General features: G+C 45.9%; 1 protein-coding gene across 7 annotated transcripts in view; it reads right to left on the reverse strand.

Annotated features, from left to right (window-relative positions):
• Window positions 1–7,276: 7,276 nt before the first annotated feature.
• The window catches only part of BCL2L1 (BCL2 like 1), a 66,751-nt gene continuing 51,912 nt past the window's right edge, over window positions 7,277–22,115 (reverse strand). For all 7 annotated transcript variants that reach the window (XM_016188135.2, XM_016188134.2, XM_016188133.2 and 4 more), the window contains exon 3: window positions 7,277–8,947. In XM_016188135.2, coding sequence (XP_016043621.1) covers window positions 8,810–8,947 — 138 coding nt within the window. In that variant the 3' untranslated portion in view covers window positions 7,277–8,809. The remainder of the gene's footprint in view (window positions 8,948–22,115) is intronic.

Genomic DNA, 22,115 nt, shown 5'->3' on the forward strand with positions numbered 1-22,115 from the left:
GGGAGGGGATGGGATATGGAGCTCTGGTGGTGGGAATTGTACCTCTCTTATCCTGTGGTCTTGTCAGTGTTTCCATTTTGTAAATAAGTAAATTTTTAAAAATACCCAAAATTAAGAGGGTCAAGCAGTGGTAACACACCTGGTTTAGCATACATGTTACAATGTATAAGGATCTGGGTTCAATCCCTCGGTTCCTACCTGCAAGGGGAAAGCTTCATTCTGCAGATTTCTTTCTCTCCCTGTCTCCCTCTTGTCTCTTTTCTCTGTCTCCATTAAATAAATAAATAAATAAATACTCAAAGTGGAAAAGTGCATTTGGATTTGAGTACCACTTGATTATAGTTATATGCCAATTTTAAAAAGTGATGAACTATTATAGTGTTTAATATAATTTCACTTGTAAGTTTTGGGATGCTTTAAGGTTTTTTTTTTTTTTTTTTTTTTTTTTTGTCTCCAGGGTTATCACTGGGGCTCAGTGCCTGCACCACGAATCCACTGCTCTGGAAGCCATTTTTCCCATTTTTTGTTGCTCTTTCTTTGCTGCCCTTGTCACTATTGCCATCACTTGTGTCATTGTTGGATAGGACAGAGAGAAATCGATCGAGAGAGGGGAAAAGACAGACACTTGCAGACATGCTTCACTGCTTGTGAAGCAACCTTCCTGCAGGTGAGGAGCCCAGGGTTAGAACTGGAAATCTTGGTAGTCTGGCGGTAGTAGCACAGCGGTTAAGCACACATGGCACGAAGTGCAAGGACCAGCATAAGGATCCTGGTTCGAACCCCCGGCTCCCCACCTTCAGGTGAGTCGCTTCACAAGTGAAGCAGGTCTGCAGGTGTCTATCTTTTTCTTCCCCTCTGTCTCCCCTCCTCTCTCAATTTCTCTCTGTCCTATTCAACAATGACAGCAACAACAACAATAATAATAACCACAACAATGACAAAACAACAAGGGTAACAAAAGGGAAAAAATGGCCTCCAGGAGCAGTGGATTTGTCCCAGCAATAACCATGGAGACAAAAACAAAAACAAAACACAAAAAAACCTGGGAATCTTATGCAGGTCCTTGTGCTTCTCACCATGTGCACTTAACCCGTTGCGCTACCACCCTGTCCCCTGGTTTAAATTTCTCTTATCATCTTCTTGAGGTTTCACCTTGAGTCTACCTATAATTAGAAGAGTCCTTCATGGGGTCAGGCAGTGGTGCACCTGGTTAAGTATTCACATTACAGTGCCCAAGGACCCAAGTTCAAGCCCCTGGCCCTTACCTGCAGGGGAAAACCTTCACGAGAGGTGAAGCAAGGCTGCAGGTGTCTTTCTATCTCTTCTTCCCCTCTCAATTTTTCTGTCTCTATCTAATAAATAAGATATATATATTTTTAAAAGTCCTTCAGTATAAGCCTGGATCTGGAATTGCATGAACATTTCTGATCATAAAATCTCAGGGGGCCATTGAGATAACTCACTTGGGAGGATGTCTGCTTTGCTATGCTCAACCCAGGTTTGCAGTGTTGGTACAATATATAGAGTAACTGGGGCACTGAGGGAAGCTGTTGTGTCTGTCTCTCTGCCTCTCTGTCTAAAAAATGAAAGTTACCCTGGAGTGGTGAAGGTGAAGTTTTAGCCACAATGACCATCAACACTACAAACTATTATATAAAATAGTTGTATATACAGAAACAGGATGGCGTTTCTCTCTATTCCTACCTCATGTGAGAGAGAGAGAGAGAGAGAGAGAGAGAGAGAAAGAGAGACCAGAGTACCACTCAAGAATACATTATATCCAAGGTCAAGTTAAGAGCCCAAGGCACGCAAATCTTGTGTTCTACCAGCCAAGATATTTTCCCAGGTTTAAAATTTTATTTATTTATGAAATGTAAATATTGACAAGACTATAGGATAAGAGAGATACATTTCCACACAATGCCCACCCCCAGAGCTCCGTATTCAGTCCCCTCCCTTGATAGCTTCCCTATTGTTTATCCCTCTGGAAGTATGGACCCAGGATCATTGTGGGGTGCAGGTGGTGGAAGGTCTGACTTCTGTAATTGCCTCTCCACTGGACATGGGCGTCGGTAGGTTGATCCATACTCCCAGCATTTCCCCCAAGTTTTAAGATTAACTTCTTTTCCTCCATTCCTTCTTATTTACCTTTCTCCCTTCATGTCTGCTTCCTTGTCTGTCTCTATCCCTCACTACCTCTCTATTCCCTCTCAATTTCTCTCTGTCCTATCAAATAAAATAGAGGCAGGGAAAAAAAAGAAAAAGGAAAAAATGGCTGCCTGTAGCAGTGGATTTATCATGCTGGCACTGGGCCCCAAGTTATAGCCCTGGTGGCAACAAAAACAACACAAATTTTACTTATTAATAAGAGAGATAGGAGAGAAAGAGAACCAGGCATAGCTCTGGTACATGCACTGCGAGGGATCAAACTCCAGATCTCATGCTTGAGAGTCCAATATTTTATCCACTGTTCCACCTCCTGGACTGCTTTAAGATTTATTATTATTGGAGATGGGTGGTAATGTGTGCAACCGGTTGAGTACACAGATTACCATGTACAAGGACCTGGGTTCAAGTCCCTGGTCCCCACCTGTAGGGGGCACATTTCACAATCAGTAATGCTACAAGTAATTTTTTTTTCTTCCCTCTCTTCCTATCTCCCTTCCCTCAATTTCCCTGTCCTATCCAAAATAGATGTTCTTTAAAAGATTATTTATTATTTATTACCAGAGCACTGCTCAGCTCTAGTTTATAGTGGTGTCAGGAATTGAACCTTAGACTTCAGGTGTTTCAGATACTCAGTATCTCACACCTGCAGCACCTCTCAGCTGCTCATGATCAAGCTTCTTAAATAAAATTTACAATATTGGGCAGTTTAATTCTTCCCACTCTTTTTTTTCTTAAGATTTTATTTATTCATTCATGAGAAAGATAGGAGAGAGAGGAAGAACCAGACATCACTCTGGAACATGTGCTGACGGAGATTGAGCTCAGGACCTCATGCTTGAGAGCCCAATGCTTTATCCACTGAGCCACCTCCCAGACCACCCCTTCCTTTAAAAAAATTTTTATTAGATACACAGCCAGAATCAAGAGAGAAGCGGGTAATAGGGAGAGAGCCAGACAGACCCCATGCAGCCCTGCTTCACCACTCGCAAAGCTTTTCTCCTGCAGGTGAGGACCAGGAGCTCGAACCTTGGTCCTTGCACATTGTAACATGTGCGCTCAACAAGGTGCGCCATCACCTAGCTCCCTCACCCTCCCTTTCTTAAGGGTGCATTATCTCTATAACCCCATTAATATATATATATATATATATAGGAAAGCAATTACAGAAGCCAGACCTTCCACCTTCTACAACCCACAACGACCCTGGGTCCATACTCCCAGAGGAATAGAGAATGGGAAAGCTATCAGGGGAGGGGATGCGATATGGAGATTGGGTGGTGGGAATTATGTGGAGTTGTACCCCTTCTATCCTACGGTTTTGTTAATGTCTCCTTTCTTAAATAAAAAAAAAATATATATTTTAAAATATTTATTCCCTTTTGTTGCCCTTATTATTTTTTAAGATTTATTTATTTATTTGAAAAACAGTAGGAGAAAGAACCAGGTATCATTTTGGTACATGTGCTGCTGGGAATTGAACTTGAGACCTCATGCTTGAGAGTCCAGTGCTTTAGCTACTCTGCCATCTCCCAGACCACTGTTGTTGTTATTGATGTCGTTGTTGTTGGATAGGACAGAGAAAAATGGAGAGGGATGGGGAAGACAGAGAGGGGGAGAGAAAGATAGACACCTGTAGACCTGCTTCACCACCTGTGAAGCGACTCCCCTGCAGGTGGGGAACCGGGGGGCTCAAACCAGGATCTTTCTGCAGGTCCTTGCGCTTTGCGCCGCGTGCACTTAACCCGCTGTGCTACCTACATCCAAACTCCCCCCATTTTTTTTTTTTTTATTCAAGCCTTTATTCTTTATCTTTTCTCTTCCTTAACCACATTTTCTACCCTTGTGGAGCTTAGAATGAGTCTTTTTCTTTTTTCCTGAGATGAAGCCCAACTCCACCTTTAGCTAGTCCCTCTTCTAAATAAGTCTATATTCATGACAAATGATTAATTAAAAATGAATGTGGATAGATCTAATTGAAGTTAATATGAATACTTGGGCAGTATGTTGTATTTCATTTCTGTCATCATAAAAGTACATTGAAGCCAGTCTGAAACCCCTTCCAGCTTTTCCTCAGTGTGCAATTCCAGTATTTTCTTCATGACATATATGACTGAGAATCACTGAGGGAAAATAATTGGGAAATATTAAACACACTAGGAATATGCTACTACAAACTACAAGAGTGAAGCTGCATGTGGGCTGAGGAGATAGCATAATGGTTATGTATGTACAAAGACTTTCATGCCTGAGGCACCAAAAGTCCCAGATTCAATCCTCAGCACCACCATGAGCAGTGTTCTTGCGGGGAGAGGGAGGCAGCTGCTGTTAGTTGTTAACTGTTGGAGGTCTAGGTGAGAATGGTGACTCAAGTATGGACATGAAACTTTCTGTACCATAGTTATTAAGGTGAAAAAGCATAGCTCAAGGAGCCAGGTGGTGGCGCAGCGGGTTAAGTGCACGTGGCGGAAAGCACAAGGACCAGCATCAGGACCCCAGTTCGAGCCCCCGGCTCCCCACCTGCAGGGGAGTTGCTTCACAGGCGGGGAAGCAGGTCTGCAGGTGTCTGTCTTCCTCTTCCCCTGTCTTCCCCGCCTTTCTCCATTTCTCTCTGTCCACTCCAACAACAACAACAATGACAATAAACAAAGGCAACAAAAGGGAAAAAATGAATAAAGTTAAAAAGCATAGCTCAGTGCATTAATGTTTTTTTAAAAAATAATTGGGAGTGGTGGGGGTAGAGGATCAAAATACATTTCTAGTTATGTATTTGCCTGTTTGTGAAAATATGTTCTGGAAGGTTATCAAGATTCTGAGGAGGGGGCTAAGGAGATGGCATAATGGTTGTGACTTGCATATCTGAGGCTCTGAGGTCTCAGGTTCAATTCCTAGCACCACCATAAGGCAAAGCTGAGCAGTGCTATGTTTTTTTTCCCTTTATCTCTAAAATAAAAACACATAACAAAATAAATAGATAAATACATACATATATAGAGAGACTCTGGGGAGACTTAAGTGGCTAGGATAGGGGCCATGAGTCAGAGATGCATCATAGGGGCAGGGCTGGGTGGAAGACTAGAGGCTTTGATCTTGAACTAAGGAGAATGGTTACTCTAAGCCCTGGGAAAGCTGTGACAAGTTTTGAACCCAGCACACAATGGTTGGAATGCTTGGGTGAACAGATTGGATAGAGAACACTAGGATGGTTAGCAAGAGAGAGGTGGTAGGTATGGGTGGCTTAGGCCAGAAATGGTTTTCATGTTGGCCACCAGGGGGCAGTTAAACCTGCTTCTTGAAGACCAGTGGGGAGGTGCGTAGAGAGGTTCCACCTCAGGTCCATGCCACTTAGGGGCCTGCCCCCATACCTAACTGGTTTTCCTAGACCCTGTGGTCCCAGCAGGCCTGTGAAACGCTGAAGGACATGCTTCCCCTCCAGTAAGCTCACCTGACAGATCATTGCTGCCACCCCCCACCCCCCACCCCCTTGCTAACCATCTGTTCCTCCCAAAAGTTCTTTTGGTTTATTTCACTTCATTCAATCCTGGCCAGTTGTGAAAAATGGATGCTGCCATGATATCCATTTCATAGCTGGGGCATAGAGAGGTTAGGTGACTTGTTCAAAGTTACAAGACCAGGATGGTGACCCTGGATACAGCGGTCCCACCTACTCTCAGAACTGGAGACTCTTCATACTAACATGGGTTATTATTATATTTACTTATTTTCCCTATGTTGCCCTTGTTGTTTATTGTTATAGTTATTATTGTTGTTGATGATGTCATCATTATTAGATAGGACAGAGAGAAACAGAGAGGGGAGGGGAAGACAAAAAGGAGGAGAGACACACCTGCAGACCTGCTTCACCGCTTGTGAAGCGACTCCACTGCAGGTGGGAGGGAGCTGGGGGCTGGAACCAGGATACTCAAGCTGGTCCTTGCGCTTTGCGCCACATGTGCTTAACTGCTGCGTCAGTGCCCAACTCCCATACCATGGTTTCTTGATTTGTTTTCCAGGTTTCTACTCTGCTCCCCTCCAGAACTTTACTCACACAGCAACCAGTGTGTATGTGAGTATGTGCGTGTGTGTTGGGCAGAGTGTGCCTTCCTGGGGCTCAGCTGTCCTCAGTGGCTTCACCAAACCTCTTTGGCATCACGACCCAGGAACCTTTTCTCAACTCCAGACACCATTCTTTAGATTGAAGAAAACTATCTTTTGCATTTGCTGATTCTTCCTCAAAACTACTCTTCTTGTCTCCTTTTTTAGTTACCTACACTGTTGTCACTTCCTCCACAGAACCTTCCATGACTGCTGACTCTCATCAAACAAGCTCAGGGTCCATATTAAATGCTCTTGGAGGGGGCAGCAGAATAGCTCACTTGGATGGTATGCAAGACCCAGGTTCAAGCCCAGCCCCCACAACCCTGAAGGAAACTTTGGTGCTGTATTCTCTCTGTGTCTCTGTCTAAAAGAAAAAAGAAAAAGCAATTCTGCTGTAAATGTTTTGGAGCACTCATGAATCTCCTGGATTGCACTGGCCTCAGAATATACTTCAGTTTTGTAATTATAATGATGTTATTATTTCAAAAACTTTAAATCATCTTTCTTTTTCTCCACAGCACTCTCACAGCAAATCCTATAGGATCTCCCTTTAAACTGTCATTTCAAATCTGACGTCGCCTTGTCTGCTTTCTCCATTAGGTTCTTCCAGGCTTCCTCATGGTCATCCCATTTCTACCTGTGTCCTAAAAGAGCCAGAGCCAGCCTGTCCCCCTCTCAAATGAAAGTCTTTGCAGGCAAGGGCTTTGTTTACTGCAGAACCTCAGAGTCCATGACTGTGACTCTGCAAAAGTAGGGCTCAGTAAATACTTGCTGAGTGTTTCTTTTGCCAAGTGGCTGTTTCTCCCACTAGAGTGTCAGTTCAGGAGAGCAAGGGTTTTCTGTTCTCTGCACACATAGCCCCAGTGTGGAGAAATTCAGGTCAAGATAGAGGAAGGGACTTGTGTAATATCTTACCCCATGACAGCAGGGCCGACACCAGCACTGAGATCACCTCGAGCATCTGCAACAGCCCCTCTCATCCCTCCCCCCAAGCACAAGACAGCCCAGGCCCTTTGTTCACTGATTCAACATAGTTTATTACTGAACTGCACGTTCACAGTCACACAGACTATTTCAAAGAGCTGGAACAAGTGTGGGGTGGGGGTGGGGGGAGGGACAGGTGCCCCTCAGGAGCCAGGACCCCTGGATGGCTTCCCCGGACCAGGGCAGGGGAGGGAGCGTCAGGCTGTTCAATCTCTGGGCACCAGCTCTCCACGTGCACACGCACAGCAAGCCAGCAGCTCCTCACACATAAATACAGACACTCTTAACAAAAATAGTATATCATCTTCACAAGGAATAAAAACTAGTCTTGAATATGTACAGCAGAGAGCCCAGGGTGGCCAGGGCTAGGCTGGGACCCCTAGGGATGAGACAGGCCATGGGTGGAGCAGAGGAGAGAGGGAGGCCTGAGAGGGACTCCTGGCCAGGCCACTCTAACCTTGGTAGCCCGGCTGCCCAGGCTGAATGGGGGTGGGGTACAAATCTGTTTGGCCAGGCAGGACTGGCCTTCCAGCCAGCCTTACCTCTATCCTCTGCTTGAGGCTCTCATTTCTGCCCTTCCTGCCTGAGGTAGGGAAGACCCTAGGGCTTCCACAGCTGCTCCCTTTAGCTCTCCTTTACTTTTGGGCTGAGGCCTTGAACTCTGGACCCCATGGGCAGCAGCCCAAAGCCAAGATGTCACAGGCTGATCTCCTTGCAGGAAGGGAGGCAGCTGAGGCCATAAACAGCTCTGGGACACCTGTCTTGGGCCCAGTTGGTCCCTCAGTCATGGTTATGGGAGCCAGGGGAAGGGAAAGGAACTGGGGTGGTGCTAAACTGCAAGGGCCTCCTTAGCTTTGGCATAGGGTACTTCCTGCAGCTACAGATCCCTCCCTCCTGAGTGGGACTGACCTCCAGCCAGAGGTCTCTGGAGGACATTGGGACTGGGGGGAAGGGACTTTGGCCAGGTCAGAGGTGGGGATGGGGTCCTGGTCCTTGCTTCTTTATCCCAAGCAGACTGAATCCCTAGTCAGAAGTGGCCCCTACTCGACTCTTGGGGAGTGGGGATGAAAGGAAAGGGATCCCAGGTCCTGGGGTATAGAGCTAGATAGGAAATGATCAATTCTGAGGCCACAAACATCAAAACGAAGGCAATCTAGTCTCTTTCTGGGGAAAAAAGGTCAGAAAACTCTCCAGCTCCCTGGCAGGAAAGCCTTCTTGGAGAGGCTAAGGGAAAAGTGGGTTCCACCAATCAGGTAAGGCCCTCCAGCCCCCAGCCACAACCCCCGCCACACTTGCCAGCTTCCATGGGGAAGATTTTGGGAAAACTTTGTGGTTTTTGAGGACAGAAGAACAGATGAATTGTAGGGGAAGGTGGCTGTCAGAGAAGCGTGGTAAATTCTAGAAAACTAACTGCGGGGGGGAAAAGGTCTAGGGCCAACCCTGTTATGGGTGGGTGGCTGTGGGCTGTATGTAGTAGTTCTCCTGGTGGCAATGGTGGTTGGATGGGGATGTGGTGGGGACAGGAGTGGGGTAGGAGGGTAAGTGGGTAGTCAGTGTCTGGTCATTTTCGACTGAAGAGTGAGCCCAGCATAACCAAGCCAGCCACAGTCACGCCCGTCAGGAACCAGCGGTTGAAGCGCTCCTGTCCCTTTCGGCTCTCAGCTGCTGCATTGTTCCCATAGAGTTCCACAAAAGTGTCCTGCAGGGAGAGAAAAGAGAAGGGAAGATGCTGTGTGAGTGCTAGAACAGTCATGTCAATGGATGTGAGGAAGGAAGTCATCCACACGTAATGGTCTTGGTGACCTAGTAGAAATATGTAGTCATCAGTACCCACTCTGGGTCAGATAAAGGTTATGGGTGGCCCTCATTCTCCCACTCTCCATCCCCTTCTGGGGGATCATTTAACCATTTTATTGCCAAGAAAACATGCAGAGTGAGGAAAGAACTTTTTCCAAAGTTTGAGAACTATGGAGTAGTCCTCTAAAACCTGGGGGGGGGGGGAAAGTGTCAGGCAGGGAACTGACAGAAGGTTGGGTAGCTGGCAAGGGCAGAAGAGGAGATAGAGAGATGAGGCTACAGGGGTCAGTGGGAACCAAACGTGTGGTCTGGAAGCCATAGAGGAGCCTGGAGCTAAGTCAGAGTGTACTGACCTCTGCCTTTTCCACAGCTTCACTAGAGCAAGGTAAGGAGAGAAGAAAAGGGAGGGGGATAAATTCACAGACTGCTTCTGCTAGAGTAGATCTGGGATTCTGTCAGAGGCTCCTTCTTCTTCTGAAAGAGATCTGTACAAGGCAGGCTAACAGAAAGGCAGTGCAGGGCAGAGTAGGGAGGATTATAGCGCTGCAGGACTGGTATATGTGGGCATCTATGCCCCTACCCTTTACCCCAAAGGGCATGACTCCAGTAGCAGGAGGAGGAGGAGGTGAATAAGAGCTCCTTACCCTGAGACTAGTCAGGAGGGAAGCACATGATACAGGGAAGGAGGGGCTGTGGGTTAAATTAGTTCAGGGCAAAGCCAATTTTGTGGGGCAAGGAGAGGGGAGCCTGCAGTTCCCTGTAATGAGTAAGCTTTGCACCCCATTTATTCTTAATCCTCTCCACAATGCTGCAATTCAAGCTGTCTCTCCCTGATTACAGACAGGAAGTTGGGCGTCTGAGGCTCAAGGGACCTGATCAGATCAGGTCGATCACCCAGCTTTGTCAGTGGTAGAACCAGTATCCAAATCTGGGGTGTGACACCTAGAAATAATTGTGCTGTGTGTGACTAAGGAGTGAATGGGTGGTCCAGGAGGTGGCGCAGTGATAAAGCTTTGGACTTTCAAGCATGAGGTCCTGAGTTCGATCTCCAGCAGCACATATGCCAGAGTGATGTCTGGTTCTTTCTCTCTCCTCCTTTCTCATTAATAAATAAAAATTCTTTAAAAAAAAAAAATGAGTGAACGGGTCACTGGCTGGCTCCTGAGATCACGTTCATGTCACTCCTCTAAGAGTGGAGGCAACAACCTCAGGCAGAGTCTGCCATCTATAACTGACCCCCCCCAGGCTGCACCCAACCAATCTGCTTCACTGTGTTACCTGTCTGACCACGATTCTAGCCTTGCTGACCCCCCTCAGTTCATGCTCTACCCAGAAGACCAAATCATGGTACCTCTGTGCTTCAAATCTCTAGCAGCTCTCCCTTCGACCTAAACAGCCAGAGTGACTTCTGCTCAGATCCCTGGTATTTAGCAGAGTGCCACATGTACTCAGCTGCCAGCTTCACTGAAAGAATCCTTAATTTTATAAAGATGTTAGGGATGCAAAACCCAGAGGCCCCACCACCTATCAGGAAAAGCAATTCAGATCACATTAGTCCAGATTCACAAGTGTCTCAAGGTCTCCCAGCTTAGTATAGCTAGCAAAGTCTAGCAGGAACTGGACTGCACCAACTTCTTGTTGTTCCTTGAATATCTGCTGAGCTTGGAAGTTTGCTGCTCTAACTGTCTAGACCTCTTAACCCTAAATTATCTGTCATTTGCCCCACTCTCTTGTTTCGCTCCCAACTCAAATGCCATCTCCTCAGGGATGCACTTCCTGGCCACCTTGCCTACAATGATATTAATCCATCTCATTCTGTGTATCCCTCCCTTTCTTTGCATTACTCTCCTCTCCAGCATTTTTCACAATCAAATTATTTTTTTTAATTTTTTTAAATATTTATTTATTTCCTTTTTGTTGCCCTTGCTGTTTCCATTGTTGTTGAGTTATTATTGTTGTTGGTATTGTCATTGTTGGATAGAACAGAGAGAAATGGAGAGAGGAAGGGAAGACAGAGAGGGAGAGAGAAAGACAGACACCTGCAGACCTGCTTCACTGCCTGTGAAACGACTCCCCTGCAGGTGGGGAGCCAGGGGGTAGAATCGGGATCCTTAACACCAGTCCTTGCGCTTTGCGCCACCTGCACTTAACCCTCTGAACTACCGCCCAATTCCCCACAATCAAATTCTACACATGCATGATTCCACCTCTCCTGGGCCAACTTTTTTATTCTTATAATTGTAGATTAAAAAAAGAGAGGAGGTTGGGGTCAACGTGGCACACCTGGTTGAGTGCAGATGTTACACTGCACAAGGACCCAGGTGCGAGCTACTAATCCCCACCTGCTTTGCAAGTGGTGAAGCAGGGCTGCAGGTGTCTTTCTGTCTCTCTCCCTTTCTATCTCCCTCGCCCTCTCAAATTCTGGCTGGCTCTATCCAATAAATAAATAAAATAACACATAAATAAATGTTTAAAAATAAAAAAAGGGAGGAGGTATCACAGCACCACTCCACCATCTGTGGAGCTTCTCCTATGCTGGGGTCCAAAGTCCGAACCCGGCGCATGGTAAGGAGCACACTCGACCAGTGAATTATCTTCCAGCCCCTATACTTTTTATCTGTGTTTTGCTTTTTTATTTTATTTTTGGTCTCAGGGCCTGGTGTGTGAGTGATATCACTGCTCTGGGAGCTTTTTCATTCAAGTAGAGGAGACTCCATAGCACCAGAGCTTTCTCTGGTGCCATAGCACCTCCCACATGGTACTGGGGTTTGAACCTGGCCTGAGTATATGGCAAACCACACACCCTACCAAATGAGCCATCTCTCCAGCAACCCCTACACATTTTTTTTCCTTCCAGATAGAGGCAAAGACTGAAAGGAAGCATAACACTGAAGCTTCCTTCAATGTGGTGGGGGTCAGGCTTCCATCCCCACCTCATACTTTTAAAAAAAAGAGCCTCCTACTATACTAGTTGTGACCTGATGTGTCTGATGAAGACAGAAATTCTGTCTTCCTCCTCCTCCATCTCCCCACCCTTCTCTTTTTTTGAAAGATAGAGACAGAGAGGTAGGAAGGCAGAAAGAGAGTGAGAGAGACTATAGTACCAAAGCTTCCTTCAGTGCAGTAAGGGTTGGGCTTGAACCTGGTCGCATACATGGCAAAGCAGCATACTGTCCAAGTGAGCTATTTTGCTGGCCCCTTCTCTTCCTCATCCTGCTTCTATATATAACTAGTGCCTGAGATAGCATGTAGCATACGATTGGTGCTCAATAAATATGCTACAATGAAGGTATTGCGTGCCTGCTATGTGCCAGGCATTAACCTATTTCACTTCCCATCAGAATCTCCACCTACTTTGGGCCCCATTTCACAGCTGAGATAACTGAGGTTTTGAGTAGAAAGCTCTCTAAACCTGGGATCACCTAGCCAACAGATGGCGGAACTGGGATCAGTACCCAAAACTGCTTCACTCCTAAAGCAGCATGGCAGGTCAAAAGGGTATGGAGTTGGGGTGAAGGTGGAGTCTCAGCAGCCAGTCTACTCTAACTGTTCAACTTTGCTGCTGCCTAGGCAGGGCTGGTGTGGACGGGTTTCCTTGTCTCTCCCTCCTCATCCTGGCTAGTTCCTACAGATCTTGATGAGAAAGTTCTTCTAGGAATTTTTCATTTTTCTGGTCCCAAACTGTCCCAGGTAAGGCCACACACACACACACACACACACACACACGGAATTTTTCATTTTTTTTCATTTTTCTGGTCCCAAATTGTCCCAGGTAAGGTCTCTCTCTCTCTCTCTCTCTCTCACACACACACACACACACACACACACACACACCTGACATGTGACAGGAGCATGAGACAAATGATGCCCTGGCCAGAAGGTCCTAGTTATCCCAAGGGACCAAATGTTCTACAAGAAACATTATTTCACTATAAGTGAAAGATAGGGGCCTGGCTCCCTCTATGGGAACTTTCCTGAAGCAGAAGGCTGGCAGCCACAGGAAATTTTCAGCTCTGGGCTGGGTTGGAGTAAACAGGCTCTGTCTCCACAAGGGCACAAAGCACTCACTGTCCAGGAACAGTCATTCCAGGGTGGAGGGAACATTTCGGCACCATAAGAACAAGGCTCTGACCTGCCCAACCCCCACTTGAATTCTTGGCCAGGACAACTTTCATCTCCATTTCAGGAGCGACTCTCTCAGGGAGGTGGAGCAGGATTCCCAAGGACTGTGGATTCTGGGGATTGCTTTTGCAGTGAGAGAGAGCACAAGTAAGATGGGGCGTGCTATTCCAGGGCGGGTGCTGGGGAGGCAGTGGTGTGGGTATATTTAGCCCACAGTTCACACAACACACTGGGAAACAAACACAGCCATTTTCTCAGCAGGCGACTGCTCTGGGTAAATAAACAGGATTGCAGAGCAGCCTGTTCTGGAAAAGCAGAGATAAGCCCCCACTGTTCCTTAGTGATTCCCAGTGGCTTTAACTGGATGGCATGGTGGGCGAGGGTGAGATATAAGGGAGATCCCTGAAGCCACAGAGGTTTCCAGGAGACCCAGGCCCAAGACACAGAACCATCAGCTTGAGCTACAGCAAAGTGGTGACAAACTTCTCTTTGTAGATGTAACCGTTGTCAAGAGAATTCATGTAGGGGCTCACAGTCAGTGGGGACATGCAATGGCTAATGTCCTCCATCGGAGAATCATGAACACCTAGCCAAGCAGATACCATAGTTAGCAAGGTCAACTCACCTGTCTCTTCTATCAGTAGTTTCACACAGCTAGTATAAAGACTAGACTAGAAATTGGGGTCTTCTGACATGGCATTGACCATCAGAGTTAGGACAAAAACTGAGGCTACAACCACTATCAAAATACTCCCTTCAACAGCCCTTGCTGCACAGGTGGAATGCCCTCACCCCATAGATTCCAGAGTGCTTCATGCCCCAATGCCTTTGCCAGCACCATGTCCAGAGTAGACCAGGGTATCTGCTGGCCATTCTCTCCACATCTCTCCTCCTTCAGCTACCCAACTCTTACTCAACTTACAAAACACCCCTTTAGGGTGGGGGTAGATAGCATAATGGTTATGCAGAGACTGTCATGCTTGAGGTTCCAAAATCCCAGGTTCAATCCCCTGTACCACCAAAAGCTACAGCTGAGCAGTGCTCTGGTAAAAAAGAAAGAAAGAAAGAAAGAAAGAAAGAAAGAAAGAAAGAAAGAAAGAAAGAAAGAAAGAGAGAGAGAGAGAGAGAGAGAGAGAGAGAGAGAGAGAAGAAAGAAAGGAAGGAAGGAAGGAAGGAAGGAAGGAAGGAAGGAAGGAAGAAAGAAAGAGGAAGGAAGGAAGGAGAGAGAGAGAGAGAAAGAAAGAAAGGTAGAGGGAGTCGGGCTGTAGTGCAGCGGGTTAAGCGCAGGTGGCGCAAAGCACAGGGACCGGCATAAGGATCCCGGTTCGAACCCCGGCTCCCCACCTGCAGGGGAGTCGCTTCACAGGTGGTGAAGCAGGTCTGTAGGTGTCTATCTTTCTCTCCTCCTCTCTGTCTTCCCCTCCTCTCTCCATTTCTCTCTGTCCTATCCAACAACGACAACAACAATAATAACTACAACAATAAAAAACAAGGGCAACAAAAGGGAATAAATAAAATAAATAAATAAATAAAAAAAAAGAAAGAAAGGTAGATAGGTAGATAGATAAATGGAACTCCACTTTGGAGTCCTATCTTTCAAGAGACCTGTTTCTGTTTCTCCTTTCTTCAACTTCAGAATGAATGACTCCTTTCATTCATTAACATCAATATATCAAGTGTTTATCAAGCTCTCAGGCCAGCATTGGGGACAGAAGTGAATATGACAGAGGATCCCTGCTTTATTGGAGATTATATGTTAGCCCTTGCTTTCTCCAAAGGAGTAGTAATATTACCAACAATGGTGTAGCAAGAACTACTGGATATTACCCAATCTGCGACTCTCACACAGCCACAACACATAAAGAGATACATAGAACAGTGTGGTACTCAAATGTCATGGAAGCACAATTAGAACAAAAAGGTTTTAAAGGGACACTTTGGTGAGTGGGATGGTATTAAGGGAAAGAAGGTTGAGAGTCACTGTCCTAGTGGGAAGCAGAGAGGATAATAAGAAACAAACACAACAATTTCAGAGATGACAGGGCTTTGAAGTCATAGGGAGATGACAGAGAAGACCTGAGGACTGATGCAAGCAGAATGGTCAGAGAAGATCTCTGATGAAGTGAGGTTTAAGCTGAGACCAGGATGAAAAGGTAGCAGTGGCAAGAAGAGGATAAAAATTCTTGGGTGAAAAAGGGCATGTTCCAAGAGAACCAAAAATGCAAAGAATCTAAAACAGAAAAGAGGCTGGACATTCATAGGCTGAGGCACACCCCCTACACACACACACACACACACACACACACACACACACACACACCTATGTGTTGGCCTCCCCTGTTGGTGTGGACATCACCATCAACTGTAGGCAGGAGTCACATCTGACCCATGTCTGAAGTTAAGGGCCCATTCACACAGGCACAGACTGACTTTGGTTAGATCTCTGCCCAAAGATAGCTAACTGAAGATGTAGGGCCCCCTGCAGCCAGCTATAACCTCTGAAATACCAGGGGGAAAGGCTCACACAATCATGCCCTGGGGGCAACAATCCAGGTGCCAGGACGTCATACACCCCTTCCAGAGACAGATGGTGCAGTCCCTGAGTCTGATCAGTTCCCCAAATCCTGCCCTCAGTTCTCATATTTCCATGCTTCTTCCAAGCAGCGGGGCTTTAAGCAGGCCAGTTAACTTCTCTGGCTCACAATATCCTTCCTTGTTAAATAATAATACAACTATTATGGCAGCTGACCTATGCTGAATACTTCAGTGTTTTACCTATACCAGGAATTGGGCTGAATAAAGCACATTGTCCTGACTAAGCTACATTTCCTGATTACATGCACAATAATGTTCATTTGGTTACTTTTTGTCCTGTCTCCACCATAAGATGTGTATGGTTTTGTCACCTGAATCTCCAGAACCTGGTGCTATGCCTGGAATGCAGTATGTGCCATTCTAAATGAATCTATTTGAGGGGCTGGGCAGTGGCACACCCTTTTGAGCACACACATTACTATGTACAAGGAGCTGGGTTCAAGCCTTTGGTGGTAAAGGAGGTCTGCAGGTGTCTTTCTCCCTCCCTTTCTATCTCCTTCCCACCTCAATTTCTCTCTGTCCTATCAAAAAAAAAAAAAAAAAAAGAGGGGAAGGGGAAAAAAAGGTTCAGGTCCTGAAACATGATGGCAAAGGAGGACCTAGTGGGGGGTTGTATTATTATGTGGAAATGTTATACATGTACAAACTATATTACTGTTGACTGTAAATCATTAATCCCCCAATAAAGAAATTTTTAAAAAGAAAGAAAGAAAAAGAGGAGGAGGAGGAAAAAAAAAAAGGTACATGGCCAAATGGTACAGGAGTGGAGTGGTGAATTCATAGTGTAGGCACCAAGCCCTAGTGATAATCCTGATGGGGAAAAAAATAAAACAAAAACCAAAGGACTTATTTCAGATGAACAAATGAAAGAATGAATGACCACTTTCACTTAGTCCTCATAACATTTATCAAAAGGCTTGATGTGAAGATAGAGGATTCAGTGTTTGAGACTTTTCTGAGTTCTGGCTTCTTGTTTATTCAGCTAAACTAACCACCTCTTCCACAGCAGTTGTCATTACCTTGAGAGGTACATGTCTCAGCTCTTTTTGTGGATTAGTTCATTTAACTGTCTCTATGCTGTCAGCCAGTGCTAACCGACTGTACAGCAAATGCATCTGAGGCCTACAGATGATCTGTGACTTGCCCAGGTCACAGAGTAGGTTAGTGACCAGGCTGGTTTGCTTGGCACCAATTATCCAGCTCCAGTGCCTTTGCTCTGAACCTCAATGCAGCACTTCACTCACTTCCCATCGTGAACTTCTGTTATAGGCACTTCTGTTACAAAAGGAGGTCCTCATTATTTTTAATTTTAAAAATACACTTTTTTCTTTTTATTTGATAGGATAGAGAAAAATTGAGAGGGAGAGAAAAAGAGAGACACCTGCAGCCCTGCTTTACTCTCATGAAGCTTCCCCCTTGCAGTTGGAAAGCGAGGGCTCAAACCCGGTCCTTGTGTGTGGTAACCTGTGCACTTAGCCAGGTGTGTTACCCCAGCCCTAAATATATTTATTAATGAGAGGATGAAATAGAACCTGGGCAAGGAAGATAGCATAATGGTTATACCAAAGATTTTCATGCCTTTGGCTCCAAGGTCCCAGGTTCAATCCCTGGCACTACCATAAGCCAGAGCTGAGTGGTGCACTGGTATAAATAACAATAATAAGAAAGAAAGGAGAAAGGAAGAAGAAGCAGACAAGTACGGAGAAGAAGGAAGAAGACAAGAAGTGAAGGAGACAACAAAGGAGGCAAAAGGGAAGGAGGAAGGAGGAGGAAGCAGAACATCACTCTGGCACACACAGTGGGGGATTGAACTCTGGACCTCACACTTCCAAGTGCCATGATCTTCTGCCGACTGATCTCCTGAGTTATGAGGCCCTCTTTTTTTTTTTTTTTTAAGCTCTATTTATTTGAGAGGGAGGGAGGGAGAGAGAGAGAGAGAGAGAGATAGATAGGTGGGAGGAGAGAACAAGAGAAAGGGGGCAAGAGGAAGGGAGAACTAGAGCACATGTGAAGCTGGGGCTCAAACTCAGAACCTCACACTTTTTCCTTTATACCACCTCCCAGGCTATGAGATCCTCATTCTTTTTTTTTAAATTTTTTTAATATTTATTTTATTTATTCCCTTTGTTGCCCTTGTTGTTTTTATTGTTGTAGTTATTATTGTTGTTGTTGTTGTTGGATAGGACAGAGAGAAATGGAGAGAGGAGGGGAAGACAGAGAGGGGGAGAGAAAGACAGACACCTGCAGACCTGCTTCACCGCCTGTGAAGCGACTCCCCTGCAGGTGGGGAGCCAGGGCTCGAACTGGGATCCTTATGCCGGTCCTTGTGCTTTGCGCCACCTGCGCTTAACCCGCTGCGCTATAGCCCGACTCCCGAGATCCTCATTCTTAGACCAGGTAAACTGAGGCTCAGAATACTCACTCACCTATCCAAAGTGGGGAAGCAGGAAAACCATTAAATATATATATATATATATATATTTATTTATTTCCTTTTGTTGCCCTTGTTGTTTTATTGTTGTAGTTGTTGTTGTTCTTGATGTCATCGTTGTTGGACAGGAGAGAGAGAAATGGAGAGAGGAGGGGAGACAGAGAGGGGAAGACACCTGCAGACCTGCCTCATTGCTTGCAAAGCGACCCCCCCTGCAGGTGGGAAGCCAGGGGCTCGAACTGGGATCCTTAAGCCAGTCCTTACGCTTTGTGCCATGTGCGCTTAACCCACTGCGCTACTGCCCAACTCCCGGGAAACCAGTTTTAAGACCCAACCTGAGCAACAGCAAGTTCCATATCCTGGGCCAGGGATAGGGCCATAACTTGTCTCTCTAGGAGGCAAAGGTGGCCTGAGTCACCAGCTGAATGAATGAGCTCTGGGGCTCCAGTCAGCTGAGGGGAACTGGGTACCACAGGAAAAGGATGTGACGAAGACCAGAAGGGAAAGTGAAACCCTTCCGTCCTGGCTTCAGTGGGGAACAAGTGCTTGTGCCAGACAGGCCCTTCCTTCCTCTAGGGTGACTTTGGAGGCCCAGGCCCACTGCTTCCTTCCTTTGTGGTTATTTTGGGAAAGAGGTAGGTGGAGAAGAGGAAGGGGTTCTTAGTAGCCCAGGGAAAGTGCAAGGGACATCAGGCCTTGTATCTTGCCCTGGTCTCTGCATGGGGCAGACCATGAGTCACTTGCAGTTACTTTCTGATCCTGGCCTCAGTTTCCCTGAGAGAGAAGCTGACAGATGCCTGTTGAGTGTATACAAACAAGCCCATGTTAGAATTCTGGGAGATGGCAGGAAGAGGGTGGGGTAAATGGAGAGGCCTTATCACTCTCTCGGCAGGGAGTTGCAGGAGGCTACTTGAAGAAGTAAGGTTTGTGGTTGGAATCCACTTCCCGTGGCTTTCCTGGGGGAGCTGTTGGCCTCAGTAATGTGGGAAGAACACTGCCTTTCTCCTCCACTGGGGGGTGGGGGGGTGCGGGTGGGCTAAGGGGGAAATATAAATATGGGCCTGGATGCAGACAACTCAGAGAGGTAGCTGAGTGGTACAGGGCAAAGAAATGGTTGGCTAGTTTGTGCCAACCCAGAGATGGGAACCAGTGTAGCCTCTCTATTTCCACGTCTCAGTTTTCCCTGCTTCGCCCTAACAAGGCAGTGGTGGTATGAACAAGGGATGGAAGCACCTGATGAAGCAAGCTGACTTTGGTGGCACTAACCAAAGAGGGTAAGCCCAAGTCATTTGGGCTTTGGGAAATATTTAAGAGTCACCCGCACAGCAAACTTCCTGTTAATCTTTCTCCAGCTCTCCCGTCAGCTGCCAGCCTCTCCTCCCCCACCATTAGTTCTAAGAAGCTAAGCCTGACATATGTGCTCATTTCTTAGAAAAGGAAGTGGTTGTGCCGGGAGGAGATAACACCTCCACTGGGGAATCGAGAAAGCTATCGGCCCAAGCAGTGCAAGCGTGGGCTTTCCACCTCCTCAGCTCAAAACCTGAGTGTTAGGTTTGGAGGCAGAGAGACACACTTCAGAAAAGCATCTATTGGGGGCACAGATATTCATTTGAGGTTCATAACCTTCCTGGGAGTAATAGTTGATATTTACTGAGTCATTACTATGTGCCATGCACAGTGCTAAGAGCTTTGTTGTATATACAATTTCTCTTAATCCCCACAACAGTCCTGTGAAGTAAGTACTATTATTAACTCTCCATGTTACAGAAGAAATAGGCATAGAAAAGTTAAGTCACCCTTCCAAGGTGTTACAGTTCATAAATGTAGGAGCTGGGATTTGAATCCAGGCAGTCTGGCTCCACAGTCCAATGAGCCAACCCTGAGTGCTGACTACATACTCATGCTCATTCTTTCCCTGGAATTCTGAGGTCTTTCCTCACCCCAGCCTTCACCTTCTCTCTACTGCCACAGCCCTACATGCTTCCCAATCTCCCAATATCCAGAGTGAGAAGGGCAATGACTCACCCTTGAAATAAGTCAGAGACTTAAAAGTGACCTTACAACATATTACCTAGCCTTCTTTCTTTCTCCTCAACATCCCCACTTCCCAGGTGAGACTCAGAAAGATACAGGTCATACAGTTGGGTCTGTTCCACAGGAGATGGTTCGCACCTATAGAAGTTCACAGTCATCACTAGAGCACTCTTTGCTCATACACTTGAGAATAAAGAGAGGCCTCCCTCCTGGGTGGAATATTTCATCTATGAAAAACTGGAAAAATTTTCCCTGCTCTCTCTCTCTTTTTTTTCTTCCCTATCTTCTCCAACATGCTGGCCTCAATTCTGTTGCCACTCCTCTACTCTCCTCCCACTCTGTCTCAAGGGTTGCCCAACAAGAAAACACAGATTGGCAGAAGCTTGGCTAGCCTTTATCTGAGACCTGGACCAGCTCTTGATCTCCTCAAATAAGTATGTTTCTTTATGAGAGTGTTAACTGAATGAGACTCAGGCTGGTGAGACAAATTAAATTAGATTTCCTTGTCAAGGAAGCTGCCAGAGCAGTAGACAGGTACCCAAAATGTCTTGTAAATAGACTAAAAAGTTTAATTTGGGATTTTATCTGTAAAATGGGTATTAAGAGGAGTTGGGCGGTAGCACAGCAGGTTAAACGCACATGGCACAAAGCACAAGGACCCGAGTAAGGATCCCGGTTTGAGCCCCCAGCTCCCCACCTGCATGGGGGTTGCTTTACGGACAGTGAAGCAGGTCTGCAGGTATCTTATCTTTCTCTCCCCATCTCTCTCGATTTATCTCTGTCCTATTCAACAACAACAGCAATGACAACAAATAGTAATAATGACAAGGGTAACAACATGGGCAACAAAATGGGAAAAATGGTCTCCAGGAGCAGTGGATTTGTAGTGCAGACACCGAGCCTTGGAAGCAAAACAAAATGAAATAGGTATTAAGAAATACTCATTTGATGCCAGAGAGAAAGTTCACTGAAAGAATCTTGTCTGTCCATGTGGGGCCAAGGTCAACCTGCACCATATGAAGGTACTGTGGCAACAGAGATAATTCAGTGCTATGGTGTCTCTTCCTCTGTCTTTTTCTTTCAATCTGAATGAAAAGCAGTTTGAAATAGTGAAATTGCACATGTGTAAGACCCTGGAAGAATACTTATTTCACAAGAGCACTGTAAGAATTCAAAGCAATACATGTAGAACTCTTAGAATCTGGCACAACACATAGTAGACTGAGTAAATGTCAGCTATTATTGCTGTTCCTATCAGTCGAAAGTTCAGTTTAGAATCTATTTCATGGTCTGCAAGATCGTATATGATTTCCTCAGTTTTGCCTAGAACCAATCTGCTTGGGAGCCAGGTGGTGGCACAGCGGGTTAAGCACACATGGCACAAAGCACAAAGACCAGTGTAAGGATCCCAGTTCGAGCCTCCAGCTCTCCACCTGCAGGGGGTTCACCTCACAGACAGTGGAGCAGTTCTGCAGGTGTCTATCTTTCTCTCCCCCTCTGTCTTCCTTTCCTCTCTCCATTTCTCTGTCCTATACAACAACAACGACAGCAGTAACAACAACAATAAAGACAACAAAAGGGGAAAAAATTAAAGTTTTTTTTAAAAAAAAAAAACAATCTGCTTTACTTCTGACATGTCACATTCTGGTCTTTGTTTTTTAAAGGATCTATTTACTTATTCATGAGAAAGACATGCAGAGAGAGAGACAGAAAGAACCAGACATCACTCTGGTACATGTGCTGCCAGGAACTGAACTCAGGACCTCATGGTTGAGAATCCAATGCTTTATCTACTGTGCCACCTCCTGGACCACTCACATTCTGTTTTCAGTCTCAGGACCTTTATTCATACTGATCTTTCTGCTGATGTTTCTTCTACTTAGATTTT

Source organism: Erinaceus europaeus, chromosome 1 (assembly GCF_950295315.1).
Source record: "Erinaceus europaeus chromosome 1, mEriEur2.1, whole genome shotgun sequence".
In the NCBI taxonomy this organism is placed as follows: domain Eukaryota; kingdom Metazoa; phylum Chordata; class Mammalia; order Eulipotyphla; family Erinaceidae; genus Erinaceus; species Erinaceus europaeus.